The sequence below is a fragment of the Penicillium digitatum genome, chromosome 3 (assembly GCF_016767815.1).
Source record: "Penicillium digitatum chromosome 3, complete sequence".
Classification (NCBI taxonomy): domain Eukaryota; kingdom Fungi; phylum Ascomycota; class Eurotiomycetes; order Eurotiales; family Aspergillaceae; genus Penicillium; species Penicillium digitatum.
In genome coordinates, this window is record NC_089386.1 from 2,324,536 (window position 1) to 2,350,441 (window position 25,906).

The 25,906-nt window shown below is 49.7% G+C and overlaps 9 protein-coding genes across 9 annotated transcripts; 4 read left to right on the plus strand and 5 right to left on the minus strand.

Moving 5' to 3' along the window:
* Positions 1-118: 118 nt before the first annotated feature.
* Pdw03_8382 (DNA mismatch repair protein Msh4, putative) lies at positions 119-2,954 on the plus strand (the record flags this gene model as incomplete). The annotated part of the gene is made up of 6 exons (XM_066101945.1): positions 119-601; positions 653-1,012; positions 1,067-1,216; positions 1,265-1,384; positions 1,436-1,523; positions 1,573-2,954. 6 exons carry the CDS (start codon positions 119-121, stop codon positions 2,952-2,954), a joined length of 2,583 nt encoding a protein of 860 aa, XP_065957028.1.
* A 402-nt stretch (positions 2,955-3,356) lies between these two features.
* Positions 3,357-5,826, minus strand: Pdw03_8383 (Zinc finger, RING-type; the record flags this gene model as incomplete). The annotated part of the gene is made up of 3 exons (XM_066101946.1): positions 3,357-5,004; positions 5,067-5,305; positions 5,392-5,826. 3 exons carry the CDS (start codon positions 5,824-5,826, stop codon positions 3,357-3,359), a joined length of 2,322 nt encoding a protein of 773 aa, XP_065957029.1.
* Positions 5,827-6,816: 990 nt separating this feature from the next.
* On the minus strand, positions 6,817-7,929 carry Pdw03_8384 (DEK, C-terminal; the record flags this gene model as incomplete). The annotated part of the gene is made up of 5 exons (XM_066101947.1): positions 6,817-7,002; positions 7,055-7,105; positions 7,163-7,612; positions 7,703-7,839; positions 7,923-7,929. 5 exons carry the CDS (start codon positions 7,927-7,929, stop codon positions 6,817-6,819), a joined length of 831 nt encoding a protein of 276 aa, XP_065957030.1.
* Positions 7,930-10,835: 2,906 nt separating this feature from the next.
* Pdw03_8385 (Eukaryotic translation initiation factor 3 subunit B) lies at positions 10,836-13,250 on the plus strand (the record flags this gene model as incomplete). Its single annotated transcript, XM_014678042.1, has 4 exons — positions 10,836-10,908; positions 10,967-11,159; positions 11,230-12,763; positions 12,822-13,250. The coding sequence occupies 4 exons, from the start codon at positions 10,836-10,838 to the stop codon at positions 13,248-13,250; spliced, it is 2,229 nt and encodes a 742-aa protein (XP_014533528.1).
* A 300-nt stretch (positions 13,251-13,550) lies between these two features.
* Positions 13,551-14,587, minus strand: Pdw03_8386 (SCP-like extracellular protein, putative; the record flags this gene model as incomplete). The annotated part of the gene is made up of 4 exons (XM_066101948.1): positions 13,551-13,799; positions 13,867-13,898; positions 14,048-14,231; positions 14,288-14,587. The coding sequence occupies 4 exons, from the start codon at positions 14,585-14,587 to the stop codon at positions 13,551-13,553; spliced, it is 765 nt and encodes a 254-aa protein (XP_065957031.1).
* A 578-nt stretch (positions 14,588-15,165) lies between these two features.
* Pdw03_8387 (Secretion pathway protein Sls2/Rcy1, putative) lies at positions 15,166-18,274 on the minus strand (the record flags this gene model as incomplete). The annotated part of the gene is made up of 5 exons (XM_014678044.2): positions 15,166-15,217; positions 15,275-15,334; positions 15,511-15,753; positions 15,809-18,101; positions 18,163-18,274. 5 exons carry the CDS (start codon positions 18,272-18,274, stop codon positions 15,166-15,168), a joined length of 2,760 nt encoding a protein of 919 aa, XP_014533530.2.
* Positions 18,275-19,482: 1,208 nt separating this feature from the next.
* Positions 19,483-20,771, plus strand: Pdw03_8388 (Cytochrome C1/Cyt1, putative; the record flags this gene model as incomplete). Its single annotated transcript, XM_014678045.1, has 5 exons — positions 19,483-19,551; positions 19,648-19,805; positions 19,916-19,978; positions 20,047-20,444; positions 20,503-20,771. 5 exons carry the CDS (start codon positions 19,483-19,485, stop codon positions 20,769-20,771), a joined length of 957 nt encoding a protein of 318 aa, XP_014533531.1.
* Positions 20,772-21,272: 501 nt separating this feature from the next.
* On the minus strand, positions 21,273-22,532 carry Pdw03_8389 (Butirosin biosynthesis, BtrG-like; the record flags this gene model as incomplete). The annotated part of the gene is made up of 1 exon (XM_014678046.1): positions 21,273-22,532. The coding sequence occupies one exon, from the start codon at positions 22,530-22,532 to the stop codon at positions 21,273-21,275; it is 1,260 nt and encodes a 419-aa protein (XP_014533532.1).
* A 768-nt stretch (positions 22,533-23,300) lies between these two features.
* Positions 23,301-25,783, plus strand: Pdw03_8390 (Phospho-2-dehydro-3-deoxyheptonate aldolase, phenylalanine-inhibited; the record flags this gene model as incomplete). The annotated part of the gene is made up of 3 exons (XM_066101949.1): positions 23,301-23,307; positions 23,362-25,493; positions 25,553-25,783. 3 exons carry the CDS (start codon positions 23,301-23,303, stop codon positions 25,781-25,783), a joined length of 2,370 nt encoding a protein of 789 aa, XP_065957032.1.
* Positions 25,784-25,906: the final 123 nt, after the last annotated feature.

A 25,906-nucleotide genomic window follows, 5' to 3' on the forward strand; every position in this document is an offset into this window, starting at 1 on the left:
TCGATGGGGGAGGAAGAGAAATTTTGACAAGCAAAAATATCTCGACGCTTATCTTATCGGCCCTATCGATTTTACCCATCTACATACATCATCTCGGTCATGAGAGTTGGGCTTCACAATGTCGGTTTATTCATTGAATCCTCGGGATTCTGTTTCGCAATCGGTCTCCAGGAGTACAAGTAGACGTCCAACGGCAAGACCAACCACAACGGCCACCAGTGTCGCAGCCCAGGACATCATCTGTGCCGTCAGTGAATCGCGGGGCGTCTCGTCCACCATTGGCCTCGCATTTGTCAATCTCGCAACAGCTGAAGCCGTGCTCTGTCAGATATGTGACAGCCAGACTTATGTCAAAACAATCATCAAGATTGGTGTATTTGAACCTAGCGAGATTCTGTTCATGAACACTGCCAAAGAGTCGAAGCTCCGCTATATGATCCAAGAGAATCTGCCAGATCCTATCTTCACCTTCATGGACCGCAGATGGTGGTCAGAGCAGACAGGTCACGAGTATGTAGATCGACTGGCTTTTCCAGAGGAAGTGGACTCTCTTAAGGTGACTCTGGGCGGGAACTACTTCGCAGCGTGTTGCTTTGCCGCAGTATGAACACCACTCATCTTGCCAAAATGAACTACTCACATTAGTAATTAGGTCCTGAAGTATGTTGAGGTCGAACTCCAGCGATCTTTTACCACGCATTCTCTTCGGATACGGTTCGAGCCGTCTCAGGGATCTATGACAATTGACTTGGCGACTATTGTGTCCCTTGAACTTATCCAGAACCTGCACAATGCGAAATCTAAAGAAAGCTTGTTTGGACTGTTGAACGAGACATTGACGCCTATGGGGGCCAGACTACTCCGAGCTAGCATCTTACAGCCTTCAACAGAAAGAGTCAAATTGACAGCCAGATACAACGCTGTGGAAGATCTGGCCACCAAAGAGGATATGTTTGTGTCTGTGAGGCAGGCTCTCAAGGGCTTTATGGATGCAGATAAAGTGTTGACTGCGGTAGAGTCTCCGAGGCTAGCTAACTTTGAAGACTCATGCTAATGAATTGTCAAGATCATCTTGGTTCCCACCAAGCGGACAATCCAATACGTTGAACAGTCCGTCAACAATGTCATCATGCTCAAGACTTATGTGTCTGCGATCAAAAATATCTTCCAAGCGCTTGGAGCAGCGCAAAGTGATTTGCTGCTTACCATACGCGAAGTAGCCTCGATTTTCCTTTGGTGTCTCACTCAAACTGACGCAATTTAGTTGTGCGCTCCTGAGGGGCATCGTTCAATTGAAGAGCTGATTGTCATGACATTGAATGAGCATGTAGCCTATCAGTCAAAGCCACTTGATCTGAGGAACCAGCGCATTTACTGTGTCAAGGTCACAACTTGCATACTGCTGCGCTGAATGCAGATCGCTAACACGTAATAGGCCGGTGTCAACAGTCTCCTCGATGTTGCGAGACATGCCTATAAGGAGGCGAATGCAGACGCCACTGAGCTGGTTGAAAAACTATCAGGCATGTCTGAAATTGTGACCTTTCGTCAACTATTCTGACCCTTTCTCAGAACAGTGTGATATGGTCTTGGACTTGAAGTTTGACGCAGCCCGACAATACTACATCTGTATCCCTGCTACAGAACCAGGTCCACTGCCGAATATTTTTATCAACGTATACCGCAAGCGAAACTGCGTCGAGTGCCAGACATTGGATTTGGTCAAACTAAATCAAAAGATCACCGATTCCCACAGCGAGGTGATCAACATGAGCGACCAGACAATCCAAGACCTGCTCCGAGACGTGTGCACCGAAGTATCCGGGCTTTTTCGCGTCAGTGAAGCTATCGCAATGCTAGACATGTTAGCGGCATTCGCTCAGCTAGCAACAAATCATGAATACATCAGACCAGAGCTGACCGACACTCTCGCCATCAAGGCGGGGCGTCATCCGATCCGAGAACAGATTCACAGCAGCAAGTTTATCCCAAATGACGCATATGCAACACCGCAAACAAGATTTCAGGTCATCACAGGATGCAACATGAGCGGCAAGTCGACTTACATCCGCACCCTAGCCCTGGTAACAGTCATGGCGCAGATAGGCTGCTTCATCCCAGCCCAATATGCCTCGTTCCCAATCTCACATCAGCTCTTCGCCCGCGTCGCTACGTCGGATGACCTAAATGCCAATGTCTCGACCTTTGCAGCAGAGATGCGGGAGATGGCATTCATCCTTCGTAACATCCAGCCACGCAGTATGGTCATCATCGACGAGCTAGGCCGTGGCACTAGCACAACCGACGGCCTTGCCATTGCCATCGCCTTAGCGGAAGCACTAATCTCCAGTAATGCGCTGGTCTGGTTTGTCACGCACTTCCACGAGTTGGCACAGATTCTTGCCGAGCGTAGCGGTGTGATCAATCTCCATTTAGCAGCAGAGATATCATCCGATGCATCCAAGATGACCATGCAGTACCGCATTGCAGAGGGTCCTGTTCCAGATCGTCGATATGGGCTTGTTCTCGCCAAGCTTGCTGACCTCCCACCTGCCGTCTTGAACAAGGCGCACTCCGTATCAGAGGCAATGGACCAGCTGGCTAAGCGCAGGAACAGCCCATCGCGTGCTGTTGCTATTGCCCAGAAGCGGAAGTTGCTATTGTCTCTGCGTGAACAGTTGTTCCTTGCCCGTGACGGCACGATGGATAACGCTAGTCTTCGGGCTTTGTTGATCAAACTGCAGGATGACTTTGTGCTGCGCATGACAGCCATCAACAGGGAAATGGAGTTGTACCCCAGTGATGAAAGTGAGACGGATGCTCCTACAAAATCTGTTTCGAGCTTTTCCGTTCACACGCCTGAAACCCAAGCGTTGGGTTCGAGTGAGGCCAACAAAGTAATGGACAGCACACATGTGTCCGAGCCTCATTGTGGTCGAATCGAATTCGCATAGTGTGTCGGAGCATGTCATTGACAATGATAGTGTGGTGTTGGTCTGAAGGACTTGATAGTTAATAATGGGCAATGATCTGGCATTTCATTGCCCCATTCCTGGGTATCATATTTGTGTACTTTTATGATGACAGCTTGGTGATTTGAAAATTTGTGAAAGACACATCGTTTCCTAATATATTATATCAAACACATTGAGCAAAAACATATAGATTACCTCTATACAATACATTGTATCTACATTCGCTAATTAGTAGGCACAACAAAAAAGAAGAATGATTTACCCCAGCACATCATGTACTTTTTAATGGCGCTCCCCTCATGCGGCGATCAATAAAACATGGGCGAAATCTAAGCCCAGCCAACAAAAGAAACCTGAACACAATCGATATGTGACGGGGGATCAACCAAAGTGGAACAGGGTTTGCTTCCCCTTGTTCTTCTTTCCTTTCTTGCCACAACTTGAGTCGTCATTGCTGGGTTCCGCCGGAGAAGCGGTTCCTGAATTCGAGGCTGAGCCCCATGCGTTCGGGGCAGGGCCGCGGTTATCATTCCAACGGACGGTGCCACGAGTCTTGCCAGCCATGAGAACACTGGGCTTGGCCGCTGCCGGAAGAGCAGGGAAAGAATCAGCGCCGTTGGATGCGGGTGCGGCGGGCGTGCGGCTGGGGGATGGTGCTGTAGATGATGGCCGGCTGACCGGGCTAGGCATCGCAGGACGGGGGAAAGATGGAGGGGCTGCTGTTGCCCAAGGGGTAGCAGCGGAAGCCTTTCCACGGCGAGAGGATGGGCCTGCCGCGGCAGAGAGAGGAGGGAAGGGGTTAGAGGGGGCGTTTGGGAGAGCGCCGCTTCTGCCCACGGCGGAGCGGGAAGATTTGGCAGTTGATGATTTCAAACGTAGGACGCGATTGCCGGCAGCGTTCACAGCGCCTGTTGACATGCCAGATAAGAGGCCGCCAGCTGGAAGGGCTGGATAATCCTCATTGATAGCACGCCAGTCATTCCAGGCTCGCAGGAGATCGGAGCGTTTGGATTCATCCTCGTAAATCTCAGCGAGCTCCTTGATGAGCTTGCCTAGCTCAGCGCTGGATGTGTCGAATAATGAGAAAAACGCATCAATGAGCTCAGTTGCCGAGATAGAAGAAGCGCGGTAGTTTGATACTCGACTACGGAATTCGGCGAGTTTGGTGGCATCATTGCGGAGGAGGTTCGAAGCACGTTCAATCACAGCTTCGTGGCGCATTCTGCGGGTCTGGTCTTGCAAGGTAGCTGTTGCAGAGTTGGCAGAAATATTCAAGCCTTCGAATGATGCAGCAGGAATAGCCTGAGAACGCGATGCGGGGCCAGACTGCACTGGCGTGGCAGCGACGGATCGCTCTGGAGCACGCACAGGTTGCACGTCATCTCGGGTCAGTTGGCCGCCAAAGTTTCGTGTCGATATCGACTGCGAACTCTGTATAGCTATTTGACGCTGGTATGCAACTTCGGCACGTGTCATTGGCTGTGCACTGGAGACTGGCAGTGGCTCGGCGTTGGGGTCGCGGCCTCGACCGGCGCCGCGACGCTGGCGTTGCTGTTGGTAAGGAGTGCGCATGTTATCAAATTCAGCTAGATCAACCATTCTCGCATCTCGTCGAACATCCTTAGAAAGGCCTTCGGGATGTGCCTCGATTTGGTGAGCTTTCAGGTCCATTTGTGACTCGAAAACGACAAACTTTTTTTCCAAACATTCTGTATCCAGACAAGCGAAATGATCCTTATGAAAGTGATTCTCCAGTGCGTTGTAGTCAATATAGTACTGTTGTTGACGGTGGGAGGAGCGTCGGTCACAGATGTGGCAACGTTCATGTTTATCACGGCAATGAGTGTAAAGTTCGTCGTCGCCATAGAACCGTTGGCGACAAAAGCCACACTCGGGGTGTCCCTTGAAGCCACTCTGGTCTATAGCTCCAGGTTTGTCGTCGCCAGACTTTTCGTGCTTACGCAGTTCCGCCATAGTGAATAGTTCATGCTCATGGGTAAAGACCTTCTTGTTACGAGTACAAAGATCACTATTCAGAGGATAGAGTCAGCTTCTGATTCAAGGATTGTGCAGGCCATGAGATCGACATACCACATAACTTTGCTGTGCTTACTCTTTACATGGCGGTGCAAGTCTGGCCACCCCAAACAAGCAACATCGCAGCCCTCGTCCGGACAGTTGTATCGCAGCAGCAGCACTGTATCTCCGAAGATCTCATCACTCTCATATTCGATGCCAAGATTATTGTCCTTCCGAGCAAAATCCTTCTTGTTAAACTCCTCATATCGCCGCACCGGATCATCTGTGAAAATCACGAAGTTCGATTCAGTCTAGTATCCTCCAAGTCAGCACGTGAAACACAATCATAACGAAAAGCACCTCGACTCGTTGAGAAACAGTCCCAAGATGAACATACCCTGCAATGAGCACAAGCTTTGTTCTTGTATAGTGCCCGCAACCGAAGCGCACAAATGTGACACGTCCTATGGTTACAGGGGGAGACTGAAAAATGTTCGACGGCAGAAGCGCAGATAAAGCAGACTTCTCCATCGTCTGCATCATCCGTGGCCGCTTCTACCGGTTGTTTCGTTGCCGGCGTCGTGGCCTTCAAAGGCTGAGCATCGTGATTGTTGTTGGTCTGATCGGTATTGCGAGCTTGTCGGCCTGCATCGCCGCCGCCACCGCCGCCACGACCACCGCCGCGGGTGCGAGGCTTAGGGCGTTTTTCTCTATCGCCGATATTTTGTTGTGAATCTCCACGGCCGGAGGGAGCTCCCCCTCCGCGGCCGCGACGACGCCCGCCGCGGCCTTGGCTGGTTGACTCTGGGGTTGAAGCCTGGTTGTCGGTCATTGCGGACACGGGGAGAAATGTCACAATTCAAGCTGCAGCTTAGCGTCAGTAGCGGGTGTGTTGGAGCTGCAGAGCTCAAGGGTTTGTGGATTGTGGTGGGGGAGAGGTTCTAAGGAAAAAAATGAGATGTCGCTGACTGATCCCGCATTCCGCATCAGATGCGGAAGTGAGGTCTTCCACTGATCACTCTCTTTGTATCTTTGACATCACGAAAGTCCATTTGAGTGATTGGGTGGCCCATAGAGCTTCAAAAGGTATGGCTATGCCCACTCCCCCATACAAGCACTATATCAGTGTTGGCCAGATTCATCAGTTTGTTGGTACCGGCCTGCTTCATCAGGTCGCAATATGATAAGCTGAGAGCTGAAGCATATACTGTTTGATTCATGTCAGTAGTAACACCACTATCTACAAGTACCAGTGTATAGACACCAAGCATAGTCAGCCGCGTTGGCCTTGTGACGTCTTTTTGGTTAGTCTTTTCAGATGTCTTGTCGGCGTCAGTTTCGTAGATAGACGGCAGAAAAAAGCGGAAAGAGGCTTGACTTGTGAAATGGACTTCTTGATGACTTTCCAAGGTTGGATGGAAAGTTTAACAAACCAAGGAGCATCAGGAGCTGCCCAGAGAGCAAACGTCGAGATCCCTGATCTCCACTTGACCTACGAGCACACACTGTAAGCTGTTATAATCTAAAGTCTACATGGGCAGGATCTGCGCAAATGTAAATCGTGTAGGTAGTGGATTCTAGGACCTTGGGGACCGTAAAATCACCTATGGAGGGCTTCCACCAACTCCCGCTGGAGAGCATAAGCAAGTCAAATCCAGAAGAAATAAAAAAGGCGAACGGAAATTGCTCAAAGTTCACGCCAGCATCCCCATGCATCGCAAAAAAAAGGAATAATAAAAGACGAAGGAAAATCGTTAAGCAACAGGACTTGGTTTGGAGCCTGTTCTTCCACAATGATCGAAGTCGTTCTGTCACCCCCGGACTATTCATCGGGATTGTACAAATTCTGGTTGAGAATTTTAGTCATGGTAAACATATGGACTCGATCTTGTTTGAAGACAGCACGCATAGCATCGTCGCATCGGATTTGGCGACGATCGCTGGGGTCTTGAAGCTCGTTCTCGCGAATGTATTGCCAAACCTTTTTGACAGTTTGGGGTCGCGAAAGCTGTGCGAAATTTAGCTATTAAGGCTCGGCGATCAAGAGGGAGAGCACTCACTGTGGGTTCTCCCAGAAGTGCGGACAGAGGTTCGGAAAGGTTCATAGGTTTCTGTGGTCATGTTAGAATTGATGGAAAGCTTGGCAAAGATGATTCAGAAAGGCATACGTGGAACCCAGTATTTCGGTTGACCTCCTTCTTTGGCTCGTCGCCTGAACCAATATCTGAATCATCTTCTGCCTTGACCCTCTTCGATATCTTGGCTTTGCTCTTCTTCTTCACAGGGGCTGCACGCCGAGTATTGCCCCCACGGGTAGGTCGCGCGCGCGAATTCTCTTCGGCTTGCAGCTTGGCTGCGAACACCGCATCCGCATCAGTATCGCTCTCGGGCTTGCGTTTCTTGACAGGAGGCGATGCGCTCGCAGGCTCGGAAGTAGAATCGCTGGAGGCCTGGCGCTTCGCCGGAGATAAGGATGGAGGCGGGGAGGGCACCGCAGCTGGAGCCGAATCACCATCGCGCTGATCAGTGCTTGAGATAATTTCATCAGGCGACCCGCCCACGCCGTTTTGTTCCGCATAAAGATCGAACCGTTCCATGATCAGCTGCTTGATCGTAGACTTTGCGAATGTCAGCCAGATTCCTTCGCCAGTCATTTTGAACGACTTCAAAATGATGCTGCGCCATAAGAGTGCCGTAACTTGACTGACCTTCATCGGAGTAAGATCATAACCAACGGCATCCTGAAGACCTTTGCGAATTCGCTTCTCGGAGACGGTAGTGAGGTCGCTTTTGGCCAGAATATCGTCAATTATGTCGATGTATTTGTCGCGCAAGTCAGTAGTCACTAGCGTATAAGATCACCGATCAGTTGGGAGCCCTTTGGGAGAATCGGCAAGTAGGCGCCGGGGCAACACCAAAGTGGCTCACATGACATCTTGTTGCTGGTAGATCGCGTGGATCAGTTGCTTATGTTCAGATATAGGAGCTGGGTTAAGATGTGCGGTTTGCAATTGAGGAAATCGTGGGTTCTCTAGAGGAGTATGGGGGCCGAGAAGGAGCTCGGAGTTGTCCGGTGGGCTATACTCAAGTCGCACTGGCGCTTAGGATCGGCGGGGCATTGGAAACAGAGAAAGGCCAGGCAAATTAAGTGCAGAGATAGGAGGGTTATAAATGCGATAATAGACAAAGGCTTGGTCAGGCAAAGAGCTTAGTGCAAGATATGCAGTCTCTAAGAGATGTTGTATCCAAATTGAGAACCTCTAGAAACGTCTATGATGATTGACGGGCCCGACTTCAAGCTGGGGAAATCCTGACTCAGCAGCGCTTACCTACAACATGGGTTGATTCCAAGATTGATGCCTGAATGCCTTACTTTAGAATAGCAGAACCCCTAACCGGGCTACTCTCCAGCACTGCTTCCACGGTTAAACAAACACTGAATAATTTTTCATGATTTACATTAGACCGCATAGAGCGGTGTAAAATGTAGTGCTAATTTGGGCATTCAGGCATCGAGATCCTCCTGTTTTGAATCCACTGGCACACACTCGGATTGTATAACATACTGCCAATCAAAAACCTCCGCAAACTCAAATTTAGTATGGTGCGTGCCTGTCGTTCAAGGTAGGCGGTATTAGTCCATGGTGGCGGTGAGCCGAGTAGGGCTATAGGGATGCAAGAACTTACACATGTCCACTGACTGTACCTAGTTATAACATAGGATTGCATCGTACTCATACATGTATTGCACTAAATATTAACTGAAGTGTGAAACATGTTATCATTATCAACACAATAGCATCTGGGCACATATACTAGACAGCCGTCCTTTTACCTTCCGAACCCAAATCTCCCTCTATAGTACTTGGATACAATTTTCGCAATGTTAAAGCTATTGGGTTTATCTCTGCATCCCGTGTGACACTGGATGATCCAGCCGTGACAGAAAAAGTGAAATTAAAACGAGAGCGCAATCACCACCTACACAGCCCTGTTGGCTTTTTTTTTCAACGCCAGGAGAGGCAAATATTCTCCGCGAAGGACCTCGCTGTTGACGGATGACAGCAATTGCTCTCCCAGATGTAGAATCACTCTTGTTAGACGAGAGTCATTTTCGGCCCCACGCTACCTTGCATCCTAAAATAAAGGTGGATTCCTGGGATATTCGAGATCCAAACTAAGAGAAAAAGGCGTTCGTCTCATAATCTGGGAATGTTCATGATATGACAGGAGGAATGATCTAGTCAATGGATTTTAATAAATATCATCCAATCATCCAGGACAATTCGCGAGGACCTCATCTTCAGTAGTGAACGTCGCCCGTGGGCTACAGGTGGGTGCCTTACCAAAAGCTCACCTTGAAAATTGCGCCAATTTACGGCTTAGACTCCTTGGGACCTTTAATTTCTGTGTGTGTGAGAGATCATACACGTATCAATCAACTTGACGTGCCAAGTGGCACGGTTCTTATCTGACGATCGAATCTCTACGCCACCGTGCGTACCTTCGAACCTTTGAACTACCGTTACAAACGAGTACCCATTGCACGACAAATTTTAATAACTTAGCAATGGTTCTCGATGTACGAGTACTACGATATAACTACGAGAATACCATAGAGCACGAGTCAGCGCCAGAGCCAGACAGCCTCTCCCCGTAGACCCATATTATTCCAAAACTAACGACAGTTTTTGCATACAGTGCTAGCGCCCGAGACCCACGCCAGTGTGACAATCATCAGTTTCTGACTTCTGTCTCTAGTTAAGCAAGAGCATCGGTCATTGTATATAAGCCACCTAAAGAACAGACAAGTGCAATACCAGAGAGAAGCATGCCAAAAGAATCGCCTGGTGTGGACCAGCGTGCATAGTGCTAGAGGCACGCCAAATATGCTAGCCAAGGAAGCAACTTAGGGGAAAAGGGGATAGAGATGATTATTTTTCATTATATATCAAATGGGGTTTCAGTGAGTGACTGGTATTGAAATCATAATACAGGCACGTAACTAGGCTGGTTGCTCCTTTAGCTCTCCTTCCTTTACTCAGTCTCCGATTTGGTGTAGCACAATACACATTTTTCCTCTCTCTTCTCCGAGCCTCTCAAAAATAGCGTATATGAAGTGGCTGCTCTGTGATTGTACCATATTTTCTGGTATTGCCCTAGTTATTGCGGAGCAGGAGTAAGACCACGGGCACACTTTTTTGACTTGTGGTACAATTTCCACTAAGCTACTTTCGGTATTTTCACCGCTGGCCGCTATAGTAGATTAAGTCACCCGTGCTCACGTGATATTGTTTGACACATCACGTGCCCTGGCACTTGTACACTTCTCTTGCACAAAGGAGGCATTTTTTTACCGCCTTCACACACATGTAAGGGACATGTAAAAAAAACTTCAGTTGAAAGACATGAAAAGGCCGCACCTTTGGCCGGCCATTCTTGCATACTTCAATGCATCCCTAAGAGGGTTCAAACTACTCCGTGCCACGTGACAAAACCCCCTTAATCACATCGTAGTTGATCATATGTACGGGGTGTAGTGTAATCGTGTAATTGATAATAGCGGCTAGAGACATTCTGTATTCTAGTGGACAGTCAAAAAAAAAGTGTGCCCGTGATCTGAGCAAAGTTAGTAGAGAGGTACTTTGCACATCCAGATCCAGCTCCGTCACGTGTCATTTAGACCTGAGGCATAAGTGACAGATGCTGACTCAGTGCTGAGTCAGTCCACACAAAGAACCCGCTTGGCCGCCGCGATTTGTTTCTGCCCGAAAATCCATCAGCGGATTGCACCGATCTATCTTTGCTCCGAAGCCTCAAGACGCCTTCGATATACCCATCATGGCGCCCAGTTTCGATACCCTGTCCGAGCAGGACCTCCACGAAGAAGTGGAGGAGGAGATTGATTTCTCCGGTGAGTGCAAGATTTCTCGTGGTCTGTGTGCCCCTCTCTCTAACACGACAGTCTACAGATCTCAAGGAGCAATATGAGGTGAAGGTCGAGGAGGGACTGGATACATTTATCGTCATCGATGGCCTCCCCGTTGTGCCCGAAGAAAGCCGACAAAAACTCGTCAAGTTCTTATTGAGAAAACTCAACTCCGTCGGCAGCACCTCCGAAGATGCGGTTTTCATGCCCGTTAACGACAAAAAGATGACCGAAGGGTGCGTATTGGATATGAATGAGATGTGGAGGAGTAATGAACGATTTCTAACTTTCATTGGGGCAATATAGTTTCGCATTTGTGGAATATCAAACCCCGGAAATGGCTGTTGCCGCCGTCAAGCAGTTGCACGGCGTTCCTCTCGATAAGAAGCACATTATGGCTGTTAATAAGCTGATGGACATCGAGCGTTATGGTCGTGAAGGTCGCGTGGACGAAGAATACAAGGCACCCGTCCCAGAACCATTCAAGGAGAAGGAGCACCTGCGCTCGTGGATGGGAGATGCCAGCGCCCGGGATCAATTCGCCCTTTACCGTAACGACAAGGTTGGCGTGTTCTGGAACAACAAGACAAACCCCCCGGAGAACGTCGTGGATCGCGCTCACTGGACACAACTTTTCGTCCAATGGTCCCCCAAGGGCACATTCCTTGCCTCCGTCCACCCCCAGGGTGTTCAACTCTGGGGCGGCGAATCCTTCTCCAAGCAAAAGCAGTTTCCTCACCCCTTCGTTCAGTTGATCGAGTTCTCCCCGCTTGAGGGCTACTTGACAACATGGTCAGCTCAGCCCATCCAGGTCGAAGAAGGCCAACCTATATTGACCTACGAGGAGGACGGCAAGAACATCATTGTCTGGGATATTGAGACTGGCAAGCCTCTCCGCTCTTTTGTGTCACACGATTTGGCTGCTCCTACCGAGATTGAGGGCGATGTTGCACCTAAGAAGAAGGTGCAATGGCCTGCCTTTAAGTGGTCCGCGGACGAGAAGTACGTTGCTCGCATGCTCCAGGGTCAGTCCCTCTCTATCTACGAACTTCCCAACATGAACCTTCTTGGTCGCACTTCCGTGAAGATTGAGGGTGCTATGGACTTCGAGTGGTCCCCTGCTACCGTCGCCCGCGAGGGTGTCAAGCAGTACGAGCAATTGCTCTGCTTCTGGACTCCCGAAATTGGCAGCAACCCCGCCCGTGTCGGTATGATGAGCGTGCCCTCGAAGGAGGTTGTCCGAACCCGTAACCTGTTCAACGTTTCCGATGTCAAGCTGCACTGGCAATCACAGGGTGCCTACGTCTGTGTCAAGGTCGACCGTCACTCCAAGTCGAAGAAGTCTATGGCCACTAACTTGGAGATTTTCCGCGTTCGCGAGAAGGGTGTGCCCGTTGAGGTTGTTGACAGTCTTAAGGATACCGTGATTAACTTTGCCTGGGAGCCCAATGGATCCCGATTCGTCGTTATCGCCAACGGCGAGGCACCAACCGGTGCCGCCGTCCTCCCCAAGACTTCCGTCTCCTTCTTCGCGCCTGAGAAGAAGGGCTACACTGCCGGTAACTTCAAGCTGGTGCGCACTATTGAAAAGAAGACTAGCAACGGCATTTACTGGTCGCCCAAGGGCCGATTCGTTGTTGTTGCCACTGTCCACTCCCAGTCCAACTTCGATCTGGACTTCTGGGATATGGACTTCGAGGGCGAAAAGATCGAGGCCGAGAAGGATCTCGCAGCCAACCTCCAGTTGATGAAGACCGTGGAGCACTTCGGTGTCACCGATGTTGACTGGGACTCCACCGGTCGTTACGTTGTCAGCAGCGCCAGTGTGTGGACTCACTCGGTAAGACTCAACCTAGTTCGACTTTGGATAATAGTTCATTACATTGACCGCATCATAGATGGAGAATGGCTGGAACATGCACACCTTCTCCGGTACCACCCTCTCCGAGAACCCCACCGAAAAGTTCAAGCAGTTCCTTTGGCGCCCACGCCCTGCCACTCTCCTCAGCAAGGAGGAGCAGAAGCAAGTGCGCAAGAACCTCCGCGAGTACTCAAAGGAGTTCGACGAGGAAGACAAGTACGCTGTCGATATTGCCAACACTGCCGTTGTCGAGACCCGCAAGCGTGTACTCAGCGAGTGGCTCGCCTGGCTCCGTCGGGAGAAGGAGCTTTTGGTCGAAGAGAAGGAGACTTTCAACCATCCCGAGGACGCAGATTTACCCACGGCCGCCAGCGACGCGCGCCCGGTTGTCGAAGACCAGGGCGACTCTGTGGTCGAGGAGATTGTGGAGGAGATTATCGAGGAGACCGAGGAGGTCATTGGCTGATGAATCCGTCTGTTCTATTTTCGCAAATAATGTGTTTCCTTTTGTTCCTCTTTTCCCCCTGTTTCTCTGCTGGCGTTTCGCGCTTGTGCCTGAACCCAGCCTTCTGTCCCCTTGTGTTTCTTTTAGGTCCCCTGGGAAAGCCCAGTGAGGATCGGGACATTCCAAAAATCAATAGATCGAGCGGTGCGCCTCCCGACCAAATGTGCAATGTGGATAAGCATGAGAGATGGCTACGAAACCAGTTCCTAGCAAAGTTCAACTTTGTATTTCTTGTTTAAATCATCAAAATGTAAGCTAAGATCAGATGTAAAGCCCCCTTCCGACCCCCACCGTTCCCAATGCCACCAACATCATCCCCAAGGTCGAGTCCCGCGCGAACCGCATGGCACCACCTGTAGATTGACTCTGACTCCCAATTGTAGTGGATGTCGCGGCATTCGGCGACGGCTCGGGCACAGACGTGGAAGAAGACTCGGGAGTCGTGGACGAAGAAGACTTGGTTGAAGACGAGGACGAGTCAACGGCAGGCTCCTTCTTTGGCAAGACGTTCTTCCTGAAGTAAGAATCATGCTGGCCCACAACATTTCCAGGGGGTGTATATTCGCACACCACGTACCACCCCTGGGCCCTCGGCTCGCCTCGCACGACCTTCAGCCCTTCCAAGCCGTCTCGTACCGCTTCAACCCTGCTGAAACGAGACGCCATCACCACGCCTTCGAGAGCATCATCTTCAAATGCATGCGCTCGCACTTCGACCCCGTTGTCTCGTTTCCCATTGTCATTCTTAGAGTACCCACAATTGACAGCAGCACACCCAACCTGCGTAGTCGACTTCCAGACTAACTGAGTGAAATGCCCCGTCTCCTCGGTAAAGCCTGTCGGCTTGCCGAAGTTATAAATCTCGCCTTCATCGCCCCAGGCGATGACAGCGGCAGAGACATTCTGGTATCCGTATGCAAGGTTCTCGCCGTAGCTACCTTTCTACAAAGGCGATGTTGGCATCATTGGCTCATGGTCTTGGGGATATTGATACACACCGAATGTTTCCAGATACAGGCTTCTGCCCACTCGCGCGAGTACTCGGCTAGGGTGTCGTTCCATTTTAGTGGATTTGCATCGTGGTTGGCGCGGTACTCGTTTGTGATTTTCAACATGTCATCCTTGAACTCGTTGAGGGAGGTGTAGGATGGTGATAGGGGCGCGGTTGGTGTTGGCGCGGGCACTTTTACCGTGGTCCAGACGGTTACTATGTCGGCGTTTGCGCTGAATATTTGCCTGGTGAGGAGCATAAGGATGACCAGCCATCGCGTAGTTTTGGTGTGATTGTTTCGGTCCATTTTAATGGGTAGGAGGATTTTCTTTTTCCCTTGAAGCTGTGGATAGGTGACGATCGTAGTTGAAACTTGCTATTGCATGATAGATGGGGGGGGGGTTTTGTCTAATGTTTGGATCAATAGCAGTAGCGCCAGGCTCCGATCCGGGTTTGGACGCGGTCCTAAGCTGTGACGACGTCTTTTGGATGGAAATGTGGTGATGCAATAACCGTATATTGTCTATTATATCAGGCAGCCATGGCCATTTGTATACTATGTCCTCATAGAAACTGGCACATTGCAGGTATCTAGAAAATCAGTCATATAATCTTCGCAGATCTTGGGAGACGTACTCAACACCTGAAGGATGAAGATTCCTGGGGTCAAAATCAGGGTGAAAACGAAGGTTTAAAGTCCAAGTCATTTTGAAATTTTCAATCTTTAGAATGTAACCGGGCAGGGGGACAAATGGATCGAAGAGTCACTTTTCTTCATGTCAGTTTCAGACACTGCTGTGATGTTCCAGTAGCCGCCGGTGTTGACGTCAGACTCTTCAAGGTGTTGCATCTTATCAGTTTCAAGATTTCATCTTGGATTCATCTTTATAAGTTTTGTGCAGACTGTCTGGTTTCGTCTCGTTTCACTTTGGTCTCGCTGAACCTGATTATTGGAGATGTTCAACTTGTCTATGTATCAAATTCCTAAGCTTACATCTTAAATAAAAGACCAGCTAAAAAAGGAATCACAAGATCACAGAAGCAGCCGATTATTCTTGTGGAAATAGAAGCAAATATCGAGCACAGTATTGTACATCAATCATATATAGATTCATGAATCTACTCTAGAACATTCCATGCTTGTCCGCATAGGTAAGTATGCGCCACTCGCCATGCAATTCCCGGGGGGTATCGGTATCTATTTACATCACATTGCAACCAATTCCATACATAGCCCGTTCCACGTCCCGCTTGACGTGGTACCAGTCAGCCCGGCGCTCAGCAAATTCGTAGACCTCTTCCACCCGCCAAATTCCATGGAACCGATCCGCGTCAGCGATGACAGTTGCCAGTTCCTTGGCATCGCCAGGATCGATCAAGTAAATCTGCACGAGCTCACGGAATGCCGTAAAATAGAGAAGGAGCTCGGTGTTTCGCAACGTTTGGATATACTTGAAATAGTGGTTCATGTCGCTAGAGAAGTTAAGTCAGTTTGGAAATCTGCGCAACTGAAGATCGAAATACATACCTAATCAACTTGAGGGATCCCTCCACGCTGATGCGCTGTCGCTTGAGGTGTTTACATAGAGCGGTGAATAGGCGGAGCCCGACTTCTTGATTGAACACATCTAATGTGCTCTTGTCCGTGCTCCCGACGAGCATTTGAGTGTGCGATGAAACCACGTCGACGACAGCGATGGCGACTTCGCTGACGCCTACGTCCATTGTCTGCCGGTGTGGATTCGAAGAAACGCCGGGGTTGAAATCGGTGGCTAGTTGTCGCGTCGCCAGAATGTAGTCCACCTCTTCCATGAGAACGTCGATGCCCTTGTTCAAGCCAGCTGCGACGCGTGCATCGAGCATTTGTTCGAACTTTTTCTTCTCTTTGTTGGCAGAGTCCACAAAATCGTTTCTATCAGTCAATCTCATGCCGATCAACTCCTGCTCATAGAATACATCTACCATTTGCAGGATCAGATCACCAACATTGACCAGTTCCAGAAAAGTGACCAGGGGCTCAACCCCAGATTGGTCACGCTCCCCTTGTTCGCGAGGTCGATAGTTGGATAGATGATCGACAGCCTTATCAAATCCAACGATAACGTGCTGGTATCCCAATATGCGTAGCAGCGTCACGAAGATTGCCTCACATTTTTGCTTCGCCGCATGGCCGAATTCGCCGCCAAGTCGCACAAATTGAGCGGCTCTCTCTAGACTGGACTTGGCGGAATGAACTAGATCAAGTGCAATTTCAATGCTAAACAAGGAACGGATACCCTCCATCTTCGTCTTCATGATGGCCGCTTTTGCTGCCAGCTCGGTAGTTGGAACTTCCTCGACAGCCACTGGGGCAGGCAAGGAAAGCGTGGAAAATCGGTTGGTATTTTTGGGTGCTTGCGACGGATTTGGACTGCTTGTTTCCGTGTCTGATTTGGATTCTTCGGTCGCTTTAGTACTTGAAAAGCTCGGTAGGATATTTACCGGCATCATGATCACTTTCTTGAAGGACGTAAGGAAGTCTCGTTTGTCGGCTTGGCGATTAACATTTGACATCAAGAAAGACTCTGTCGAGGCCGCTTGTTCAGAGAGATGCCGGTCCCACTCACTCACAGTAAATTCACAGGCTTTCTTGAAAAAATCAAGCTCTTCTGCCAAATACAGATCAAGGTGTGGTTCATATATCTTGGTCACAACGTTATCAAGATACTCATTGAATTTGACATCAGAGCCTCTGATGGGAAGCAGGGCCTCCGAGAGGTTCATGCATTGGACGAAAGTCGCAGAAACTGCAGTGAGATATGATTTGATGCTGACACGATGCAATTCATCAAAAATTGCGGTGAGGAAAGGATCCAACACATCGTGGCCAACTTTAGTCATCAACCTAGATGTGACATCCAAATTCGGGTGGAAGACGCTGTTCATAATAGATATTTCCTCATTGAAGGCAACGCCGAGACGCGTGAAAAAAGCTTGCGTCTGCACCATTTTGATCTGGCCGGTCGATCCATCAATGCAGGAAGCGACACTTCCTAAGTCGGACTTTCGAGCAATCAGGTGATTTTGATGGACAAAGAGGTCCACGGTAGCTTGCCCACCGTTGAGTGTCCATAGAATGTGAGCATATTTCCGCATAGTCCCATCAATGTCATCTGTTTCATACCCTTGACTAAATTCCTTCAGCGCAGCAGTCTCAAACATCGAGACCGTATGCTCCAAACTGTCCACCCGCCCGTCCCATCCTTGTGTCATATCAGATTTAGAGAACATTAGCAACTGTGCCAGCATTTGCGCTTGGGCCTGGGGATCTTTGTACTTCGTGAAAACTAAATTTTCACAGGAAGGTCCACTTCGTGCGATGTCCTCATAAAATGGTGCCAGTTCAGCATGTATCTTGCCGTATTCCTGACGCGCCTCGCCACGGATTGACCTGACATTTTTCAACACCGTCAGGACGGGGTCATCCAAGATTTCCTGAAACACAGTTGGCTGCGACGCGGCATTCACTAATTCAATCTTATCAAATCCATCCGATATAGTTTTCAAGTCATTGGAAGGGTCGTTGCTATCAGTGATCGCAGGGACTGGTCCATCGCCTAACTCGGCCTCCTCTTGCTGCTCAACGACCTTCATGTTGGCGATTGTCCCAAATACCCCCTCGGCATGCTTTCTAGCATCTACTTCATCCCAGCACCCAATTTGTTTCAGCTTGTGTACCCATCGAGTATCATCATAGGCCATCTCGTGCATAAGCTTGCAAGACCGTGCTGCTCGGATCAGATCAACAGGGCCGACGTAGTCAAGAATAGAGGAGACGATCTCTTTTTTTTCCTCCTGTCAGCATGTGATTTTCCCACTACCGCATTTCTTCATGTCACGTACCTGCCGGAAGAGCAGCTCTGGAGATGCTTTCCATTGATGCCATGCGCAGCGAGGCCAGCACATCTCTGCGTGGCCGAGCTGCAGCCGCGGACCCTTTTTTCACACCAGACATATTGTGTTCCTGAACTGTTCATCGGAGGAGAAAGCGCTCGTGGGAAGCTCTGGGTTTGAGGCAGCCTCAGATTCACTCCAAACTGTTCCGCGGGGTTGTGGAGGTGGTATGGCCTCGATATCGAACAGACACTGCGTGTTCGGGGTAGGTTGGGGGTCAAACTATCATGCACACATCCTCGCATCTAACCACACATTCTCAACTGCAAATCAGGAACCACATTTCAATGCTGCACGATCACGCACGGACAGCGTCCAACGCCGCCGCCTCCTCCCCCGGCTGGCAAAATGTACACCGCTCTCATGCATTCGCATTGAGTCCAAATTAAACGACTAGGGCTTTCTTCACTTGACAGAAAATAAGAGGGCTGGGTGATAACCGGTTTTTGGTGCTTTGGAAAGCTCAAATCTGGTAAATGTGTGGCCATGAGAAGAGTTAGTTTCAAAATAGGAAATGTTCGGAGCAGCTTAGTGTCTACATATTTACGCGGCGTGTAGGATCAGTGCTCAACATGGGACGTTACTGTCCGAATTTCAACATTCTTATTGAGCCAGCTGGGGCTTCAAAGTCACATGGATTAATGGGATTCTTCCTGACATAATACAAGTTACAAGTGAAACTGTTCTAGCTAAACATAGCAGTTATAGCAGTCCTTAGCCTTGTATGGAAATATAAAAGAGATCCCGAGATACCCTCACGTCAGAGGAAGACTGTGAGTGTTGGGAAAAAGATAGACTGGTACGGTACATTCACATATAACTATAGCTGTTAATTAGCAACCTGATTTGAAGATCGTCCAGCTAGATTCGAACAGAACAGTGCTGTTCCGGTGATGCGTGTTTTTCTCGGTGAATCCCGGGATACGCACAACCGGAGAAAAAAAGAGACGATAACACAGGACAAGAAAAAGACAAAGAAGCTACGTACCGAATGTTTTCAGTTGATGTAATAAATGACTAGGTTTTGTATAGATCATTCATAGCAAGTCAGCAGAATTGTGATGTTCCGAGAGTCGGTTCTCTAGCGTGGCCGGGAGCCAATCAGAGCAAGGGGGTAATCATCAATGTCAAGTTTCTTCGACTTCGACCTCAACCTCCAGCACCTCTCTCCTGTACCATCCCCTCTCCTCTCCCCACCCACCCCTCTCTCGCTTTGGCGATACAGCACCCATTCCCAATCAAATTCAATTGCTTGGGTTAAACTTCGTCATGCTGGGACGCTCGATTCTGCGCGCGTCCAACCGGGCCATCGCCCGCCAGTCCCTCGGGAAGTCCACGGTACGCCCTTACCCCATTGACCTTCACGGAAGAGGACAATCAATTCTTTGCATGTCCATTGGATCACATGAGGGTTCTGTTGCTAACCTTCAATAGCGTGCCTCTTCCACTGCCGCCGGCGCCGAGGCCGCCAGCTCCCCCTTCTACCTCACACTCACTGCTGCGCTTGCAACTGCCGCCGCCGCCGGTTCCACCGCATGGTACTACCACCTCTATGGACAGGAGGCCTTCGCCATGACACCTGCTGAGGAGGGGTGAGTGAAATTGTCCAGGAGGATCACCGTACTTGGGGCCTTGCCGCAACCGAGCATTGTGCGATCCATGTTGAGAACAAGGGTGGATGCTAACGGGTGATTTTATCCAGACTCCACGCTACCACGTACCCTTGGGTGCACGAGCGTTTCAACAAGACCTTTGACCACGCCGCGTGAGTGCTCTTTCCCCAAACTCGGATTTTTGCTTTCGCCAGCACGCATTGTACTGACCCTGCCCAAGTCTTCGCCGTGGTTTCCAGGTCTACCGTGAGGTTTGCGCCTCCTGCCACTCTCTCACCCGTGTCCCATGGCGCTCATTGGTCGGCACCATGCATACTGTCGACGAGATGAAGGCCTTCGCCGAGGAGCACGAGTACGACACCGAGCCCAACAACGAGGGCATCATCGAGAAGCGCCCCGGCAAGCTTTCCGATTACATTCCCGCTCCCTACCCCAACGAGGAGGCCGCTCGTGCCGCCAATGGCGGTGCTCTTCCTCCCGATCTCAGCTTGATCATCAAGGGCCGCCACGGTGGCTGCAACTACATCTTTAACCTGCTCACCGGTTACCCCGATGAGCCTCCCGCTGGTGCTGCCGTCGCCGAGGGCATGAACTTCAACCCTTACTTCCCCGGTACCGGTACGTTACGACAAGCCTATGCTATTGTTTCCTTCTAGCATTTCTGACTCAGTGATAGGTATTGCTATGGGCCGTGTCCTGTTCGACGGTGTTGTCGAGTACGAGGACGGTACCCCCGCCACCACCTCCCAGATGGCTAAGGATGTCGTTGAGTTCCTGAACTGGTCCGCCGAGCCCGAGATGGACGAGCGCAAGAAGATGGGTGTCAAGGCCGTTGCCCTTCTGACTGGTCTCTTCGCCATCTCTGTCTGGGTCAAGCGCTACAAGTGGGCCCCTCTTAAGACCCGCAAGATCGTGTACAGCCCCCCGATCGCCCCCCGTCGTTAAATGTTGCAGCCAGGCCTGTTTTGAGTGGGAAAAATATGAGAGGCTGAAGAGGCCGGTACGACTTGGGGAACCCATACCACATCCCCGGTTTTGATACAAGTGCTTCAAAGAGGCCTCTCTGTTTCATCATCTTTTGTGTCTATCTATTGGTCGCTGTGTCTGTGTTTTGTTAGAACGCTCCCCGAACACCTGTATCTGTATCCTAGATATATTCTTTTTTTCATTTCCTTTCGAAAACTGTGTGCTTCGAGGAGTCATCTGAATTTAATTTCCTTTGTGATTATGACAGATGAGACCATTGCATGCATGTAAGTCTCTAGAGTTGCAGTTAATGCCTGTACGTGCATGTCTGCATGATAGGAACATGATGTGGTGTGTTCTGTGACTCGGCAATGAGATGAGTAGTGTACAATGATCATTTTCTAATTATTGTATATGCAAGAAATTACACGGCTAGGAAATCCAGAAAGAAAAAAAAAACAACAGGGCCCAGAAGCAACTTTAGGCCTGGGTATCATCTATACTCCGCTCGCCATCCCCGAAGACAGGAGCAAAGAAACAACCATAGCTATTCCACATCCCCGAAAACACAATGTTGACCAGAGCCACCAGCCATGGCGGGAAATGACCATCAGGACCAGCAAATAGCCTTGATAATGCCAAAGACAAGATCAACCAAGGAGCCCACAGAGCAAGGAAGATCACTTTCCCAATCTTCTGGCGCATAGTTGTGATATGAAACGTTTTGATCTGCGCAAGATACTCTTGATAGGAAACAGGCAGGTCATGCTCCGCAGCGCCAGCCTTGATCAAACCAAGGTAGCGAGCAGAGGGCTGGGCATAATTAGGATCCGGTCGAAAATGCAAGCAGATGGCATACCACCACGACAACTTTGGATCACTAGACAGCAGTACGACACCGCTTTTCTGAGAATGAGATTCCATGCGAGCATTGTCCGCAGCTGGTGAGAGTAGAGTGCGTGCCTTGAAAGATAGTGTCGTGGGGATATCCGGGACGGGGTCGGAGGAGTCGTACGGTTGAGGGAAGGGGTGGCAATCTACGACACAGTCGCGGTATCCCCGACCACCGCCCTCTGTGGCGATGATCTTTGCATAGTCGGCTAGTGTGACTTCGTAGACGACTCCAACTAGAGGTTTATGCCATTGACGCTTATCACAGCCCGAGACTACCTCCACCTGCTGTGTCCGACCCATGAGCGCTGCCTTCTCTGACAGACACTCACTATCCAACACATCTGTCTCGTCATCTTCGAGTTCGGTCTCGTCGTATGTCGGTAGAGAAACATCTCTGTATTGAGTGCCCGCGAAACAGGGCTCTGCGTACGGAATTCCGGGAAGATCGAAGGTGAGACGGAGTTCTGGGACAAGCACAGCGATCTGCGAGAGTGGTTTGATGCCGCGCACTCCGTGGAAAGTCTTGGAAGCTAGGTTCGACCCGTACGCGAGGTAGAGAACCGTTTCATTCCTGACGACGGTTTCCGACACACCTATCCCGTGTTCCTGCTGCGTAGAGATCTTCTCTGGAAGAGTTTCATCTTGATCGAGGGAAGCGAAGACGGTTGAGGCACGACGGCGGTAAACGTTCGTTGTTGGAATAGGGTCGGCCTCGAGTTCGACATTCGCAGGCTCAACAAGGGGGGTAGGGAGAAGGCCTCGAAGCCGGTCCAGAGGCAGGGTTGCGTTGTACCAGCATCGAGATTCTAGCGCCTCTTCGTTGGCTTGAGGCGCGTGTTGTGTCATTGGGCGTATGAACGTGAGACCTGTCACTTGCAGGGACAATTACAATTAGGCGTAAGTCAGCTGGTAAAGTTGAATTGGTGCATAGTCAGCGAAACGGTGGCGATTATTAATCGTGGACGGAGCACGGATCGCGGAGCTTGCACGGGCCGATCGGGTCTTCGAGGATTGAAGAAGATGCATTCATTCTGAGGGTGAGTGGGAAGTAAAGAAAGGTAGTCATGCTAGATCTTGTCTGATGAGTATAGGGGAGAACAGTATGGGGAAGCAGGCGCTTTTGAGATGATCTCAAACATGCGACAAGCACGCAACTGAAGATAAAAATAGAAAACCCTGTTCCCAGAATCAAAGTCTTCGCATTTCGAGATCTGTTCAGGGGCAAGTACAGGGTAGACTATAAGAAAATGCAAATTCAGGAACTACATAAATCTGCAATTGCTCGTCCTTAGTAACGACAGTTCGAGGATGAACAGAAATTAGATTAAAATCGGAACCTAGCTATCTTGATCATATCTACAAATCAACCTTTGATCATCACTAATCTATAGATTTGTTTCATAATGTATACAGTAGCAGGGCATTTTGAAGTTATTGTTGAGGTATCATGTGATCCATGCTATGTGCTGGAGCAGAGCTTAGTTCTACACTCTCAGCAGCTGGACAGCTCTGGAGAGCTCCCTTTCTTTTACATCCTCATGTTCTATTTCTAATGATATGATGATTGCAACCATGAAGACAGTCCAGGGCTCGTCTGCCCCAACTAACCCAAAAATGGGAAGTAAGGCGACTGTCCAAGATCTGGCGAATTCGGAGTATGGGCTCACAGGCTCAGGTCGCCAAAAGCCAAAAGCCCCTCCACCCCAGCCTTCGGAGTCGAAGATTGTTCGACTGAAGCTCACAAAACCAAGGCCACCCAAGCCTAATCCCCAAGAAGTGGACTGGGATGAAGATCTTCGTCCTACACCTAATGAGATACTTGAGAAAGAAGGGACATATGGAGGAACCTTCGTTGCTGATACCGACCCGAAAAGACTGAAGACAGTTGACAGAAACAAAGGTAGCAAGCGAACAATGCCATCAAAGCCACAGATAACCTCGGCAAAACGCAGAAAATCGAACACAAGGAAGAGTACTACTACCAACGAGCGCAGCACAGGAGGGCCACAATTGCCATTGATAACGCTTGCTGCAAGCACTTTGCGTCCCGCAGCCCCTCTGGGTAACAGTGAGCCTGCTGAGAAAGGTCCAGTGGAAGATCAAAGCAAAGATTATGCCACGAAGCGCAATGGACAAGGGCCCGAAGCTTCCCACCAACCTTCACTACCGACGGATGACCACAGCAAGCATGGAGATAACAGCAAGAGGGGTGTGATCGTCGATACAAAAAGCTGCACATCGGTAACAACCGATTCATCATCGGATTTCGAAGATTGTGGCAAAGGGCCGTCTCATACTTCGAAAGTCAGCATCCTAGAGCATCGGGCACAGCCCAATAGAGAAACAAACAAAGGCATACCTGGTCGGGTGATGCCTGAGGTATCCTCCAGTTCCGAAATCGACCTCAAAGGACCGTCTCGTACGACTCCTTCCAAGGTCACCATCCTGGAGTCAAGGGCACTTCCAAAGAGACGCAGCAGCCAGATCAAGATAGTTCATGAAAAATTTCATCCCAAACATCGTGGTAGGGCAGAGAGCGTTGGAAACAAGCTTATTCTTGCGCTCCACGGAGTAGAGCCTTCTCAGCATGAACCATCCAATGATAAAACCGCACCTCTCACTATTTCATCCGATCCAGTGCAACCTGAGGAATCTCCCAAAGATCGGCAGTCCGACCAAGTACCGACTGGAGTGTTGTTGAACCCCCCAGATATTGACAGCGTGCTGGATGGAATAATTCTACTTGAAACGCACCAAGACCAAACCGAGCCCAAGACCGTCAATGCGTCATTGATAACGAAAACCCTTCCGCCCAATGAAGACCAGATAGAACAGGCAGATGATGCAAGCTTCTGGAAGCTTCTCGGTGAAGACAGGTTGTCGACTCCAGCAGGCTCTTCAGAACTTGAAACAGGCAGAGGTTTGCTGGGTGACGGCCCTTCAATCCTTGATTATCACATGGAAATGGAACATATCCCCGGGTTTGCAACCTTGCAACCCATGAGATCTGAGCCGACCATCTCTTCACGCGCCACTAACATCTGCGAAAGCCAGGCAGATAGCTCATCCGAGCCTTCAAATGTAGGAAAATTGAATGATTTCACAGCAGGACGGATTGAGGGACATGGGTCTGGCCATACCCCTGAGTCTCAAAAGCCCCTTCTCCGCCATCAATCCCACGTGGAACTGAATTCGGCATCTCCCGTACCCCCAAAAGCAGTTCCCAAGACCAGCATTGTCGACAGCAACGGTAGTCCTCGACTCATGCCTCAGTTAGCCAAGAGCATGTTTGTGACTCAGTTTAACCTGGATGGCGAAAAAAGTCCCGAAGAGACAACCAGTGTCGCTGACACCAGTCCAAGTGAACACGACCGAGATTTATACAGTATATCCACCGAGAGTAAGTATGAGGGGCTCATGTGGACCAAGTTCCAGAGAGACATGTTCCTGGAATACGGGATCCAAATGGAAAAACTGGAGAGATCTCACTCATGGCCGCCACCTGAAAAGGACAACCCATCATTTTCTCAGGAGGGTACTGCTGATAGGACCAAAATTGAGAAACCATCGACAGTTGGACCAAGTTCTTCACAGAGAACGCTCGACGAGAGAGCATTAGGTGATGCTCCTTCAAAGAATCATGGGGACCTTGACCAGTCATTCCGAACAGAAATATCGGCATCAACACAGCCAGCTGCTAAGTCGCACCAATCCTTTACGGTGGGCGATCCCGACGATTTGGAATGGATATCAACTTTGCAAGTGGCGCAGAAGGACGCACACCACCTGCTTCAACAAACAAATTCGGTCAGTCGAAACTCCTTACCGAAATGGTACAGATAGGACTGTGTTAACTGCGATTTTAGCATTTGTCCACCCAGCTGGCGGCGGAAAAGGCCACCATCAGTCGAGTCCTGGAGATCTACCGAGAGGGGTGTAGTCGAATTCTCGATGATCTGTTCCAGGCACAAGAAGCAAGAATGCAGCTGTACCAGCAGCAAGTTCAATCCGTCAAGGAACAACATGCAGACATATGTCAAGATCTGGTTCGTGGACTGCAGGAGCTTGACCGTCGAGTGCAACAAGGGCCAATCTGAGAGAGTGGGTAGAGGGGCGAAATCACCGGTTACCTATATTATTCCGAGGGTGACACAAGGTTGAGCAGTATTGCATGCAAGCAACTAGATTCTTATACCAATATCATATGATATCAATATGTT